General features: G+C 37.9%; 1 protein-coding gene across 1 annotated transcript in view; it reads left to right on the top strand.

The window, feature by feature from the left end:
• The window catches only part of baiap2l1b (BAR/IMD domain containing adaptor protein 2 like 1b), a 37,434-nt gene that overhangs the window by 394 nt on the left and 21,231 nt on the right, over positions 1–15,809 (top strand). The window contains exons 2-3 of the mRNA XM_058406919.1: positions 4,287–4,362; positions 4,674–4,760. Coding sequence (XP_058262902.1) covers positions 4,287–4,362; positions 4,674–4,760 — 163 coding nt within the window. The remainder of the gene's footprint in view (positions 1–4,286; positions 4,363–4,673; positions 4,761–15,809) is intronic.

The raw sequence follows: 15,809 nt of genomic DNA, 5'->3' as shown, positions 1-15,809 counted from the left end.
ACTGTATCTAATTTACCTGCTTAGCAAAGCATAAGTATAGGTGGTTGACGAAGAAGGATAATCCTGACAGGCTTTTTAAAAGGAATATGAAGAGAAAATACGATTAAATCCTCTATTATTAGCTGAACAGTTGTTGATTGTCGTGTTTTCCTCAGAGCCATGATAAACCCAGGCTTCAGGTGAGACACACCTCAGTGTAACAAGCAAGCAGAAATGACATAAAGGTCAAAGCTCATCTAAATGACCACAGGGATATTTTACAGCCTGAAAGTCAGTTACTACATAACTACTAAATACCTGTGCATGGCTGGAATGTCTGGATTTGAAGGTACTTGTTTCCCTGGAAAACATATGGGGGGAAAATACACAGAAATTAGAGAATTTATGGATTATTTTTGATTAATAATAAGCTTATATCTTGACCTATAGTTGGATTTCTACATTTTTGTAAAAATATGGAAATATTTATATACATACATACATATATATATATATATATATATATATATATATATATATATATATATATATATATATATATATATATATATATATATATGAGTACTTGGTGCCAGGCCTAAAAATTGTGTAAATTAAGAAAATAATAATTATAATTATTAATATTATAATTAATTAATAGAAAATAATTTTTATTTTTTTATTTTTTTTTTTTTTATTTATTTATTTTATTTTCTGGGGCAATAATACAGATATTCTACTCTACCAATATAAGGCTCCATATCCAAAGGTTCTCCATTTGTCATTGCTCATTTCTGGAAAGTCTGAATAAATTTATACAAAATAATTTTCTTGTCAAAGTGAATTTCATCGCTAGAATATGAACAACATGGAATTAAAGATATCTTATCTCTTGGGTAAATTTGAATTAGCCAAATAAAAGTATTTATATTGACAAAAAAAATGTCAATGTTTCTAGATGACCTGTTATCAAAGTAAGAGTTTCTAAATTCTTTTTTTTGGAAATAAATGAATGAAACATCTTTAAAAAAAAGTATTTTAAAAAAGAAATAGACAAGTATAGAAACAGAAAACATTTTGTAAACCTAATTCCCCCTCTATCAGTTGTTATACTTCAGATTTTGTCTTTTTGCCCTTATTTTGCCTGTGCCCTATACTCACATAGCGTTTTTTTTTTATTTTTTTATTTTTTTTTTTTTAATACATATCTCTGTTTTTTTTCTTTCTGAAGACCTGGTTAATGATCTTTGAGAACTGTTGAAGAAAAACGATCCAAAGACCAAACAATCTAGGAAAAACCTTGGATTGATTGATTTAATTCTTATGAATGCTGTATAAGCTGCTGTCTACTCAGCACACAGACATTCAAAAGAAATGGCTCATGTCTTATCAGCATACAAACAAATAAGCCAGAAATATCAGCTCGCCATCGTTCTGACCTTAATGCTGTCAGACATGACATAAAAAAAAAAATAAAAAAAAAAGTTTTCTTAGGGGGAGTTTGCTGTTTTATACAAGGCTTTGGTTCCACACCCTGCCTATGAATACGTCACAGCCATTCTCAGACAGCTGTGCAACAGTTGCTGCGTTTCCATGAAGAGGGCTTGATACCTGGAAGGGTGTTAATGGCAATTATAGGGCCTTGTAAATGAATAATTAGTCAGAAACCATGTGGGACTGTAATACTGAGTTGCCCTTTACGTCCACATGGACAGGATAGATTTTTTTCTTAATAGATTTTTTTTTTTTTTTTTTCCATTTTATTTAATTTTTTTATCCCATCCATTTGCGTATTTACAATAGGTCAGTGTAATTCTGTACCATGTCTCAGGGTAAACATGTAGATGGTATTAAAAATTCTAAATAATAAACATACTTTTTTTAAATTTATTAAACATACACTATATTACAAAAAGTTTTGGGACACCCCTCCAAATCACTGAATTCAGGTGTTGTTTTTCAGGGGTTGGGCTCGGCCCCTTAGTTCCAGTGAAAGGAACTCTAAGTGAGTCAGCATACCAAGACATTTTGGACAATTTCATTCTCCCAACTTTGTGGGAACAGTTTGGGGATGACCCCTTCCTGTTCCAACATGGCTGCACACCAGTGCACAAAGCAAGGTCCATAAATTCATGGATGAGTGAGTTTGGTGTGGAGGAACGTGACTGGCTTGACTGAACTTAAGTCCTGACCTCAACCCAATAGAATACCTTTGGGATGAATTAGAGCGGAGACTGCGAGCCAGACCAAAACTGGGACATCTGCCTTTATATGCACATGAATTTAATATGGAGTTGGCCCGCCCTTTGCAGCTATAACAGCTTCAACTCTTCTTTGAAGGCTTTCCACAAGGTTTAGGAGTGTGTTTATGGGAATTTTTGACCATTCCTCTAGAAGCACATTTGTGAGGTCAGGTACTGATGTTGGACGGGAAGGCCTGGCTCACAGTCTCCACTCTAATTCATCCCTAAGGTGTTCTATCAGGTTGAGGTCAGGACTGGCCATTCAAGTTCCTCCACACCAAACTCATCCATGTCTTTATGGACCTTTATGGATCCCTAAACTGTTCCCACAAAGTTGGGAGCATGACATTATCCAAAATGTCTTGGTATACTGAAGCATTAAGAGTTCCTTTCACTGGAACTAAGGGGCCGAGACCCAACCCCTGAAAAACAACACCTGAATTCAACGATTTGGAGGCGTATCCCAAAACCTTTTGTAATATAGTGTATTACATTTCAGTGCTAGTTGTGGGATCACATAGAGATGGTTTGATTTCAGAAAGTTTTTGTTTTAATTCTTTAAATGTTGTGGAACTTCTATGGGACAAAATCTATGTATGAGTATGGTTCTGCTTAGACCCCTATTTTCAGAGGGACAAGTTAAGGAACCCTTTAGATAAACCCTATACTGATTTGCCCATTCCACTGAGAGCTTCACACATACAGGGCCTGTAGGACTGTTTTCTTAACCTCTATACAGAGCTTCAAGAAGGAGAGAGAGCTGACCTTCTGTTCTACTAGCACATTTTTATAGCTGAACTATAAACTGTGTATGCATATGAAAAGACCAAAGATTAGCAAGGCTTCCTTTAAATTTGCATGATGTTGAGCCTGCAGTCCTTTTTCTTTTATTATTTATTTATTTATTGGTCCAATTCGGTTCCTCGCACTCAGCTCATATCCAGCATTAGGAAGATATCGCTGGTGGATATGGTCATATGAGATATGAACTTGTATTTTTTATAAAGTTAAAGTGCTTTGCTTCGTATTAATGCAGTTCCTAAAGTGTTGTGTAGTAAGTGTTTCATTGATTTCTCAGTTGCTTGAGAAATCCTGTCACTTTTCATTCTAAAGACAGCAGACAAGTGCTTTACAAAGCAATGCATTTCGTTCCCAAAATGCTTTGAAGCTAGCCAGTTTTGTAACACCACTCTAGACAGGCATGAGCAATCACTCCTGATTCACTGATCTGATCTGTCTATATACCACCAGTTTTTCTATGCTGTGTGTGTACATTTTTTCCATTCCTTATGGTATTTCAAGCAGGACTGTAGGCTAGCTAGTGGATTGTGTTAAATCATTAAACACTTGTAAGATTAAAACAAAACATGTATAGAACTTCAAATAAAGTTAAAGTTACTAAGTCACTCATTTAAGCTCCAACAGTGATCCCAGTCTGCTTGCATTTGTAGATGAGGTTGGCTGAGTTTTTTTTTTTTTTTTTCTTTTTTTGAGTGAAATGAACATCTTCATTGTTTCATGGTTTTTGCAATGCCTTGTTTAGGTAGCATACGTTCAGGTGAACTGGAAGGGTTTTACAATTGAGACAGCCCTGAAATTGGCCAACTCCCTAATTAGTGCTGAACTAGGAGCTGACACCCACTGTCTTACAGCAACGGCTTCATCGTACAAGCACACTCACTTTTAATAAAGTGCCACTAAATCCTTAAAACTAACACAAAAGAAGTCATAAACGTATACACTTGACTATCCAGTTGGACATTCCAGTCAGAAAACAATCCCCTACAGACATACAGATGAGACTGTGTTTATACAGCATGACTCCATGCAGTGTTTTCTCCAAAACGTTTTTCAGAAGCTTCATTGTTTTGTTTTTGTTTTTTTTTCCATAGATTTGATGATATCACATCCTTTATGCTTTGTTTGTCTGGTTTTGGTTCTAAACAAATGAATAGACATTAAAAGCCTGATCCAGATTGTATTAACCAGATGCTACTGATTATATCAGGCTTAGACTTCACACATTCTTTAGTGCCAAGTGTTTACTTCCAATGCTTTCTCCAGAATGTTATGGAACAGTTTAACCCGGGGCTGAAGAACCTTATCAACCTTGGAAAGAGCTACGAGAAAGCCGTCATGGGTAAGCACGAGTCTCCGCTGATTTTTTTTTAAATTTATTAATGCTTACATTATTTAATGATCAGTGTTGTGCTTCTATATTATTCGAAAATTGAATTCTATATGATTCTGTATTATTAACATGAGAGCATACAGCTAAGTACAGATGTTTACACCCTCTATGATTTTTATTCATTTGCATGCCATTTTAGTAAACGCTACCCTAATGTTTATGAGCCCTAAAGTCATAAAACTTAATTAGACTTGTATTTGCATCTGTCTGTTTATCTGTGCACATTTTTAATAATGGTATGTGTTTTTGTTCTCTTCTAGCCATGACCCTGGCTGGAAAGATGTACTTTGAAGCCGTGGGTAAGATCGGGGAGAATGCTGCTGTATCTCCAGTGTCACGAGAATTGGGTGAGTTTCAGTCAAGCCTCATATGAAACTCTCAACCACAGGGTAATGCTACTAAGCAGACTGTTTCCATTCTGTTGTAAAGACATTTCACACATACAGGACATCATGCCAAATAATAAATGGCAAGTTAACATCCTGGGACAATGTGATAACAGATGCTCCAGGTTCAATTAGAGGGAATAAATAAGCAACCAGGTTTGGTGGGAGTCATTTAATCAGTGAGTCAAGCTTCCTTTCTTTTAATGTGTGGCTGCATCAAGTAAATGATGAAGTCAGAAACAGTTGGCAAAGTATTTCATTATCAGTGTGGGCTACGTCCCTATATATGCCATTAGCAACAAAACCATTTCAATCATTAATGTTCAATAATAGTTCATCTTTTTTTTTTTTTTGGATAGAAAAAGTAGTGCTGAAAATGTATTTATTTATTTATTTATTTATTTATTTATTTATTTATTACATCATTGGGGCGGACAAGTCACAAGCTCAAGTGCCTGGAACGATAAAGGTCTAGGCTGTAGGTATTTTATTTATATACCAGCAGACTTGTATTCTCAGACAAGGATTTTTTATTTAATTGTGTTTTATTCAGCAAGTCATTGCTGACCTTTGTACAAGAATTTTTTTTGTGCTCTATGTATTCATATAGTATCTATTTGAACAGAATAAACATTTTTGCTATATAGTACAACAAACTCAAGAACAACGAAATGAAACACTTATACGTAGATATCATTTATTCATAAATGTATGGTCTTTGTGTTATTCCATGTAGCCCGGCAAGAGCTGTTCAAGTTTTGCAAACGGTGCTTGGACCCCGCATATCGCCTCTTATTGGTTATATTGAAAATAGTTGACCTACTTTTCCTACTTTTAAGTAAGTCTGACAAAAATGAAAAAGTAAAGATGGAAAAAGATGTACACATAGATCGTCACAGCCGAAGTAGATCAGCGTTGATTTGTGTTCAGAGGAATTTCTGTGAATAATCTCCATATCTCTGTAGTTTCATAACCCTTCCATACTGAGCTCCATAACTGTTTGTAAAGCAGGGAAGACTTATCATATTCCTTTCCATTTGATTTCCCGTCGAGATTGTTTTGTTTACAGATAGCTTGCCAGCCAGTGTAGGTTAATTCGCAGGGACTGTTAAAGTGCCTGCATTTTCCTTGAGTTGTGTAATAGTAGTAGGATTTAGAGAGAAAATGTGGGCTTGCTATGCAGGTAGTAAGGATCAGACTGTTGGTTAAATGTGATTTTGTGATATTCACATTCAAGTGGCTCATGCCTAGCGGTGCAGTTCTGTTCGGAATTTCCCCTCCTTCCCTGTATTCAGTCTTGCTACTGAGCAGTACATTGTAAGATTTACCCAGAGTATACAGCATATGAGTACTGAGCCTGTGTGCATTAAAACGGCATGGTTCAGCAAGTTTTGTACAAGTTCAGCAAGTTCCTTAAATTGAGTATTATGTTTACTCAGTTGCTCTTTTGCCAGTAGAGCATACTCTTGAACTTACATCAAAGCACCGCTTCTCCCTGGCTCTTTCACCAAGCAAAACACATAAAAGAACTGCTGCTAGGTTTTATAATTCACAAATATTACGATACGCCCTTTTTAGCAAATGTTTTCATTTTGCCCTATTTTAATTAGCTTGAGTGACGAGGTGGTTGTTGTCACTGTGGCTTTGCTTTTGGTTCTGTTTAGTATGCATCTGACAGTCATAATTTGGCTGAATAAACCAGAGCCGGTGCCAGTACTGACATAATGGCAGATGGCACATAATGCAATTGTTTTGTGCCATGCAAAATAATAGCACCTGATTTATTTTAATTTTTTTTTTCTTTTAACCCTCTTATTTTAGTTGCCAATTCCTTATTGCATGACAGCTGCCATCCTTGGAAGAATTGAAGTTAATATTCTTTTCAGAGATATATGAAGCCAAAATGTTCGCTCAAGCAACATCACGCAAGCAAGGCACGCTTGGAGGATATGCTAACTGTCGTCTTTTGCATACACGAGCTAACTAGCATTCCTGATTGGCCCTCCCCCTCCAAATATCAGAGCCAGTTCTGTCCTTTTGACTGTCGGAGCCGTAAAGGTTGTATAGCTTCAGACGTGTGATCTGCCAACATTTTGCTCCTGTATATTGGGTTGGTGAGGTAAAAGTCATCTGACTCTATTGTAGTCTCTCTCTCAGGTATCTAGACTATTATTGAAAATTGAATCTTTTGAAATCCAGACTTCTTCCTGACTTCTGCATGAGACTTGTGTATGCTCATACTCTATAGATACTGTAGAAGCTGAAAATACAACAAAAAGGCTTTATGGATATATGGACAGTGATGGTTTTAGGAATATAAGACCTCCAAAACACTTTCTGATTTCTGTGCCTCTCTTGGATCAATGCAAATGAAATAAAATACATTTGTGCCAGCTAGCTTTTTATTTTTTAGCTTTTTAAATTTTAGATCCTTTTTCAGATACAGGTGAATCATATCGTAGTCCTACACTGTGTACATTGTTGTCAAAATTATAGATATTTTTTAATAATTGTGGCCATTTTAGACCAGGATGTTAATTATTTATTATTAATAATTATTTTTGTTTATAAATACACTGGATTTTTTTTTTTTTTTTTTTAAATTAAAATATTTCAGGCTTATTATATTTATAATATAGTTGGTATCTTTCATTTTTCCTTCACATGGACAATAAAAATTTTTTTTAACAAAAATATTCAGTAATTTTAAGAAAGAAATAAGGAAAGAAAGAAAGGAGTTGGAAATGTTTTAAAATAATTTTTTAGCACAAAATGGCTCATTTAAATACCCAAAATTGTGAAAAGTCTGCCTAGAAATAGATAGATAGTTAGATAGATAGACAGTTTAGCCTCTAAAGTGTATCTGCCTTTAATAAAGCACTCATTTAGAGTCCTATTAGGACCTGAGAGTGACAACGTTTCTGTTTTAACTGCTATTCTGTGTCTGTACCATTGGTTTGAGGCAATACTAGTACTGCTGAATATATTACTTGAAAATCTCTTAATATAGAAGCAAGTAGTGACAAGAGAGCTATGGTAACATAAGAGGGCTGTGTGTGTGTGTGTGTGTGTGTGTGTACATACCACAGTGCTGAATGATGAACAGGCTTTAATCAGTGCGCAGTGAGGTAAGGGTGCTAAGGAAACTGGGTAGAGTAATAGGTAGAAATACAGCTTCTCATGTAGCATCTAAGATTTTCCTACATGCCAGTCTATGACTAAACTAGTCCCATTAAGAAAGTGCTGAGAATACACTGCGTATATCTGTCCAGATTGTAGACCAGTGTAGAGCCCTGTGTCTCTGGGTGAAACATGTCTCCTCAGTGATCAAACTCCTGCATCCGGACTGCAATTAAATTAACATGGGATGAGTAAGTTCCTATGGGGTTGTTTTTCCTACAACCCCAGATGGCCATATGTTGTTTTTTTTTATTTGCAGTAGTGGTGGTTTGAATAAAGTCGTGTTTATGTATTTGGGAGATGCTATATATAACTGTATAACTGTTCATTCATTTACTGTTTGACTTGTAAGCGAGTGTAAATGGCTTTAGACCTGTAGCCGCCATTTCATTATCTTATTGTGATTGAAGTTGTGCTCTGCTAATTTATAGGTAATAGCCAATGGGCTCTCAGTTTACACGTTATAACTTATAACTTATACCAAGTGTTAAGAGACTCATGACAAAAGGCTATTTTCAGGATTTGGGACGTGTTTGATAAGGATATGCATGCTGCATGCTAGGCAGTTAAATGTGGTGAATAACAATGGTCGGTTTTTCACCAACACAACAGCTGACACAGACGCACAGAGGTGTCTATTCCAGACCCTTCAGGATTTGGCAGTTTTCTGATTTAAGAAGGTAACGCAAAATCAAGCAAATTTCTGGAGAGACTCTCATTCGGATTAGACTGAAGAATGGAGAACAGACCACTACAGCATTCATCAAATAGCAGTGGGTACTTTAGTCTGTAATTTCTCTGTAGGAGGAATTAGACAAACACAAATCTAGGCAATGTGAACAGAAATAAAATCACCTGCAAATGATGGAAGTACATCATCGAATCAAATCAAATCCCATCTGGATAGGACCTATAACTGTATTTATTGTAGAAGAACATAAACCTGTTTCAGGTTTCGCTAAACAGTTCATCAGAATAACTCTTAGGCTTCAGCGAGAACAAGGGCTTCACTATGCATTCTTTAAAAGATGACCTATTTTTATCTGAATATAAAGAACAGATGATGTTTCTATCCTGTGTAGCGAATATAAGAAGTGAATAGGAAGCCATTTGGGATTTGTCTTGTGATCAGATAAAAATTACTCCTGCATGAAGATTTTAACGTTTATTGTGGATCCATGAATGGCAGAAACATATCAGTGACAACAAAAACATTACTGTGGTTAAATACATACAAATGACTGAAATATTGATGTTTAAGACACATTGTTTGCTTAGTAAAGAAGCACTGTTCATTCTCATTTCATTTTGCTGTCTTTCATAGAATCTAAGTGAGAGCTCAGTAATAATGAAATGCATATGAATACTTTTTTTTGTAGTATTCAGGTCATGAGATTTGACTGCCATGCTACAAAAGTCATTAATATGGCTGAACAAACAGGTCATAAGCAGCTGTTGTACTGAAACCCAGGCCGTCCTTTCTTTCGTGACCTTGTCTTCCGTAAACACTAACGTTGGTGAACGTCCGCTAACACAATGCACACGGTATTAGCCAGAGATAAGAGCAGAAATGTGCTCCTGCGTGCCAAGATAACCCCTGCATAAAAGACCTTACGCTCCATGTCACTCAGTAAGTAGAACATCATGACTCCTGGCTTTTCTTGCGAGGTGAAACCAGAGCTCCTATGACGTGGCAATGTTGATACAGGATAGCCTTGAGAGTCATGGGCAAATTGACGACACTGACCTGGGCACCTCCCACCACTTCCACCAACACCGTCGAGAATCAGAGGGGCAGAAAAGATTCTTAACCTGCCGACTTAAGCTACATTGAACAGCCCGACAGACCAGACTTCTGTCTTTGCTGACACGAGGAATAAAAGCATAGCTGTGTATGAGAAAAAGAGGAGAAAGTTTCCCCCAGAAACTTGTCTTTAGATCTTGGAATCCTGTCCAGCTTCCTGGCTGCAGTCATTAGGCATATACTATATCTCTCTAACGCGGTTTGTGGCAGATCAGATAGCGCTGAAATCTTCTGTGGAATGTAATCAGAACGTGAGGTTTGACTGCAGAATGTCATGTTGTGTGAGCAGTGTGTGAAAGCAGCATTCGTATGAACATTTCAAGCCCATACACATTCCTTGTTTGACATCAGTTTACTGTGATGTTCCGAAAACTCAAAAATCCTCTATTTCTCTATTCCTCTATTTCTTTTGCAAGTATGTGGGAAAGGATTTGGAGGTCTTACTCAGATGCCCTTATAGTGATGCAAGGCTTAGCTTGAGGGTGTTGCTATGTTATTGTTGTCATGGTGATGAAAAACACTACAGTAGAAGATTATCCTTTAACAGTAAATGCTCAAATAATTTCATTTCATCAGATAACCGACTGATCAGATATGACAGTTTCATGGAACATGTTTTTGAGATCTCAGAGTACCTGTTAAGTGTTAAGTCTGAACTGAGTCCTGCTGTATTTTGCTTATGCAGAATAGGTGATGAATCATCCTGAGGGCATCTCTACCTTGCATAAAAACCTTTATTGGTTCACACACCTAATGGATGGAGCTTAATTTCTAAACATGTTCATCTCATAGCTAGTGGACTTTGGAGTGCTTTTTCCTCACATGGTGGCAATGCTGCCTTGATGCTCCCTCCTTGGACCACTGACTATAGATATTCCAGGAGTAGCTCACAAAGCTCACCAGTTGCGGCCAAGGAACCACCTGTCAAATATATCCCAGATGTTTGAGAAGATCTGTTATTCACTCCATCTGTGAGTGGTTAAAGTATTTCAGCTCATGGTGTAAAAATACGATTATCTTTAGCTTTTTTTGTTTGCGCATCTTTATACCCTTTGCATAGAAGCTTAAGCTTATAAATAAGCAAAAGAAAAGAGCAGTCTGTGTTTACCTAAGTAAAGGTGAGTGGAATTACATGAATCTGAAATGATTGACCATTGTGAAACTTCTGATATAATTTGTGTCCACTCACGTTAGAAGCTCACGTTGGTAATCTATTGTCTCGTCTCCATTTTCCTGCTTGAATGAAGTAGTGCCCTCGAGGTCAGCTGGGTCTGCTCTAGCATTCTGATACATTCCACAGGACAAGGTAGGATGTTATATCACGCAGTATCCCTGTCCAGGAGTGCCATGTATCTCCACACCACTCACCTTTTTTCTGAAAAACCGACTCACCCACCTGTATATTAATCAGCAACTCTTTTGTCACTAACTTGCAGGTTAGTATTATATAGAAACTGTTTTCCTAGCCAGCATGTTTGTTAGAAAGCAGCCTAACTCCATAAAGTAGCCCATATAACCCATCAACCCTTTCTCCCATGGGTTGGGAAACAGCAAAGCTGCCTTCAGAACGATATTGATTGCCAATTTTGCACCTGGCTTCCTCAGTGTGGTTCATCTGAGCTGGGATGTGAGTGTACACATCACACAGTCGGTCTGAATCTACCTGAGGGAGGTCTGAGTTCGCTTGCAATTGAACTTCATCGTGAACACAATTCACAGTCACGGACCAGGAGGTGAAGACCATGTTTGCTACCACACACAGACACACAGAGACAGTCTGCTCTAATTGTTTGTCTCTGTCTGTTCTCTCTCTCTCTCTCTCTCTCTCTCTCTCTCCCTCTTTCTCTCGAGCTTTGAGGCATAAGAGAAAATAGATTAAAGAAAGAGATGTGCTTGGGATGTCAGCAGTATCTCTGGACACCCCACCCACAAATTAATTAGAAATTACTGAACAGATTTGTTTAATTTTCTCGTCACCATGGTTAATGACTGTAAGGCTTCATCCTCAAGCTTACCCACCTATGTGTTTTGTTCCTTTGGTTCATTTAAGTCTTTGCAGTCGGAAAACCAATGAACCAAGAGTATCAGTTTCACTTTGACTACGACTAAACAGATGCACTCTTAATTGTTAAAGTGACCTTCGAGTCTTTTGTATAAAGCACAGGTACGGTTTGTGCTCTGTACTGCTGGTGGAGATGAACAGGAAGGACGTTGAGTAATGAAATAGGAGCAAAGGTCTAAATGGACAATTATTTTGTTTTTGCTCCAAGGGATAGTAAGAAAAGGCAATAGTGTGCGGGAAGACACGCGGCCGAAGATACACAAATGAAACATAATGAGCTAAAGAGCCACTACTGCAGAGAAAGCTTTGCCTCCGGGGGTACGACATGTACGTTCCCGAGAGAATTGAACTGGACAAACACAAGATTAGGACAGAATAAGTCATAAATATGACAAAGCTAATTTTCCAGAATATTTTTTTTTTCCCCTTGAGTATAATACTCACATTTTGGCTTCCATATTACTAAGGGACAAGCTCTGAAACACCAAATTAGAACCATTTTAAAATGGAAACACTGTAATAAGCTTTTTGCATTTTATAGTGAGGTTGTGTTGATTATTAATGCCACGCAAGGCTATAATGCAGGTGAGCCGGGACTAACGTGCAACAATTATTTGCATGCGCTTTTCCTCCGGTGGTTTAACCTTGTGCTTTATTCCCATAAACTGACTGAAGCCTTGCTATTATACCCTCTCCCTCTTGCAAATGAAGGTTTATTTAGAACAAGGTTTATAGCTTATGACTGCATGTCCTACAATAGGCAACAGGTCTATCGGGAATTCTTGGTCAGAAGAATTGGTCACGCTGTCTGGGTGGAAGGGACGGCATACTTTCCGCCCTGTTATTCACAGCAACACTAGCCAATCACAGGCATCTGTGAGCTCATGTGTGAGTAAGAGGGCAGATAGCGCTTTGCTTTGAGGGGGTTTTGCTGAACTATGATGCAGTATGAAATTCGGAATTCTGAAATGAAGCTTTAGTTACATTAGAATGATCTTTATCAGTAGAAACAGGGGACACTGTGTAGTGGTAACCTAATGAAATAGAGTTCAATAATTCAGTAAGGTCACACATCTTGAGGAAGTGTTAAAGTTGAATCTAACTGATTCATTTTAATGACTTGTTAGGGTGTGTGAAGCTCATTTCATCATACCACGACAGCAGTAAAAGTAAGAGAACGAGCAATAGGTGAGCTATACGGAATCCAGTGTGTGTTCTGTTTTTATGGGAATTATTACTCAGATGTTTGCTGAGAACTGTTTTAGAGAAAAAGAATTACCAACTGACTGATTGAGACCAAAGATGATCCCAGGGGTGTGTAATGTTTGCTGTAGGGAAGCAGTGTAATAAGGAAATAACAAGGTAAAAGAGCAGAAGGTTCCTGATCCATGAAAGTTGCAGTTTCATATTTCTTGCTCCTGACTAGGTTGTGTCCTCTAGTAAACCCCAGAGCTCCTCCAGCATTCCTCCTCCTGGGCTTCCATATGTGATAATAAAAGAAGGAATAACTTATTAATAAATTTTGCTAAAGTATTAACAAAGTACCGCTGTTTACATTCTGTATTATTCCTCGTTTATCTGTTCTCATCGCTCACAATCATTGATTATGGAGATATATACCTAATCAAATTCAGTCAGCACATACCAACACTCAACTTGTAGGAACATACATGTGTGTGTGTGTGTAAATATATGTATTTATTTTTAACTAAGAAAAGGCTAATGAATAGGTTTTGTTTTCGCTTCTGGTTAACCTTTTTCCTTTGTGTCCTATCCTGGTGCCCACACCCCACTGGGGTCATTTGTATAGCACTGAAAGGAGCGGTAGCCACCATCCCTACGTATACGCTCACACGAAAACACACACACACACACACACGCACCCTCTCTCTTCCCTTGTGCCACAATGAAAGCTTTTACCAGGCTGTTCTGGTGACCTTTAGTCTGTCATGTTGTTTAAACGGCAGTAAGCAGAGCAGGCTTTAGGACAGCAGTGAAAACACCCAGCAGGGATGAGCCAATCTGATAGACCAGCTGTGCTTAACATGACCACAGAGTCACGTTTCTGGCTGGCCGTTTTGGTCAGTTTGAAGTTTGAACGCTGTAAACTACTCTTACAGGCGAGTGCACTCGTCAACCAGTTTCTGTTGCAGTAAAGCACATCCGATGCATTTACCTTAAAAGGCTGCTGAACGTGCACCTGGAGAGCCGCACTCCCTTTAAGGTTTTGTTCATGCTCTCATGGTTGAGAGACATGCAAATGACATTGGTATGGGTGTGAGACGGTGAGCAAATCATAGTCACAGCACTGAAGTGCAGCGTCTGTGCTGTTAGATATAAGTAAGCTATGTGGGTTCCTCAAATCCATAATCAGATTAAATAAAATGACTTTGCAGTGATTATATTATAGCTTTGTTTTTAGGTCTGTGATCCTCGTCATACCTCCAGGGACCTCATTTCAATCCTAAACTCAGGTTACTGCCTCTGTGGAGTTTCACAATGCTCTCCCCATGTCCCATCTTTCAAACCCATGCTAGAAGGTGGATTAGCTACACTAAATTGCCCCTAGTTGTGAATGAGTGTATGAATGGCCAGGAATGCACCAGTGTTGTGTACTGGAATCTGAATCTGTTGCTAAACCAGAAGCATCAAGCAATCTGTGATCTATTGTGATTGCAGCGTATCTACAATTGAGGTTGTTCTTCTGCACTTGTTTTTACCATTGTATAACCCACCCTTGTTGGACTCATTGATCTGAGTGGTGGAAGTTTCATTCTTCAGCTCGCAGTGCTGCTTTGATCGTGTTCTTGTAAATATACCTCCCACTCTCCGCGCAGACACACTGTCCAAAATTCAGGCTTAATGATTAGAAGCTCAGAGATGTTATGGATTCCAGAGATGTTCCGCTAAATAATTAGCTGCATATTTCTCAGAGAGATCAGTGAAGAACACGGATCTCGGTGTAATGCAGTGCTGGAAGAGTTTCATGATTTGATATTACGGATACTTCAGTACTCCTTTGGGGTGTTTTATTATCATCAATATGGTGCTTTTTATGGCATAACTTGTAATCCATTGTTGAAAGGCATATTATAAGGTTTGTAAATGTGAGCAGCTTGAATCTGTAACTGAGACGGAAAAGGGTGTGAGGGAAAGCAAGACATTCCATATCACACATCGCTTAAGCATGCACATTATGGTTCCAAAGATCACGGGTTAAACATAAGCGCCGCCGAATCTTTATGAAGCTGCTTTCGGACTTCATGAAGTACGTATCCATCATTATCATCGCCTATAAGATCCTCTAATGAGGCCGAGTGAAGGCAGGTGAACAGAAAATAATTTTCTATAGATGAGACCATGATTGTAGTTCATTTTTGCATCCAGATATAGACATTATCTGAGATGCATATTACACAGTAAAGGACCACTTATCGACATTTTACACCTGTGCAGTTCTCTGTTTTTCAGCAGCAGTGTGTGGGAGATAGGAGGACAGATATTACCACATTGATCAGCTGGGCTGTGAAAAACGCAACACACACCTGTCGTTCTTTGCCCGCTTTGGGAGTCTCGTGATTCACTTTGAGGCAGGTGGTGGTGTAAAGGTTCTGTTTTTAAATCAGCATACAGTAGAGATTTTTGTGTATTTGTTTCCATAATATTGCATTGTAATGGGTTAAATATCAGGTATTTAGTAAAAAGCAGAGCAGTTTAGAAAGTAGCTTTAGGCCTTTTTGATCTAGAAATATTCTATATTCAATATTTTGATCTAGAAAATATTTGGTGTCGTTCCCACATGCTAGAAGCTGACAGGAAAATACAACATATGCTTGAAATAGAAAACTTCATGTAAATGATGTCCAGTGCTTTGAATTTGCGATTTTTAAAACAGATCTGGACTCAGTAAGACGTGGAGGTGTGTCTGTTTGCCTGCTAATCATTCTGGTTCTCAGTTTAGAAT

This window comes from Hemibagrus wyckioides, linkage group LG02, assembly GCF_019097595.1.
Source record: "Hemibagrus wyckioides isolate EC202008001 linkage group LG02, SWU_Hwy_1.0, whole genome shotgun sequence".
In the NCBI taxonomy this organism is placed as follows: domain Eukaryota; kingdom Metazoa; phylum Chordata; class Actinopteri; order Siluriformes; family Bagridae; genus Hemibagrus; species Hemibagrus wyckioides.
Note: the sequence above shows the minus strand (reverse complement) of the source record. Positions and strands in the feature narration are given on the sequence as shown.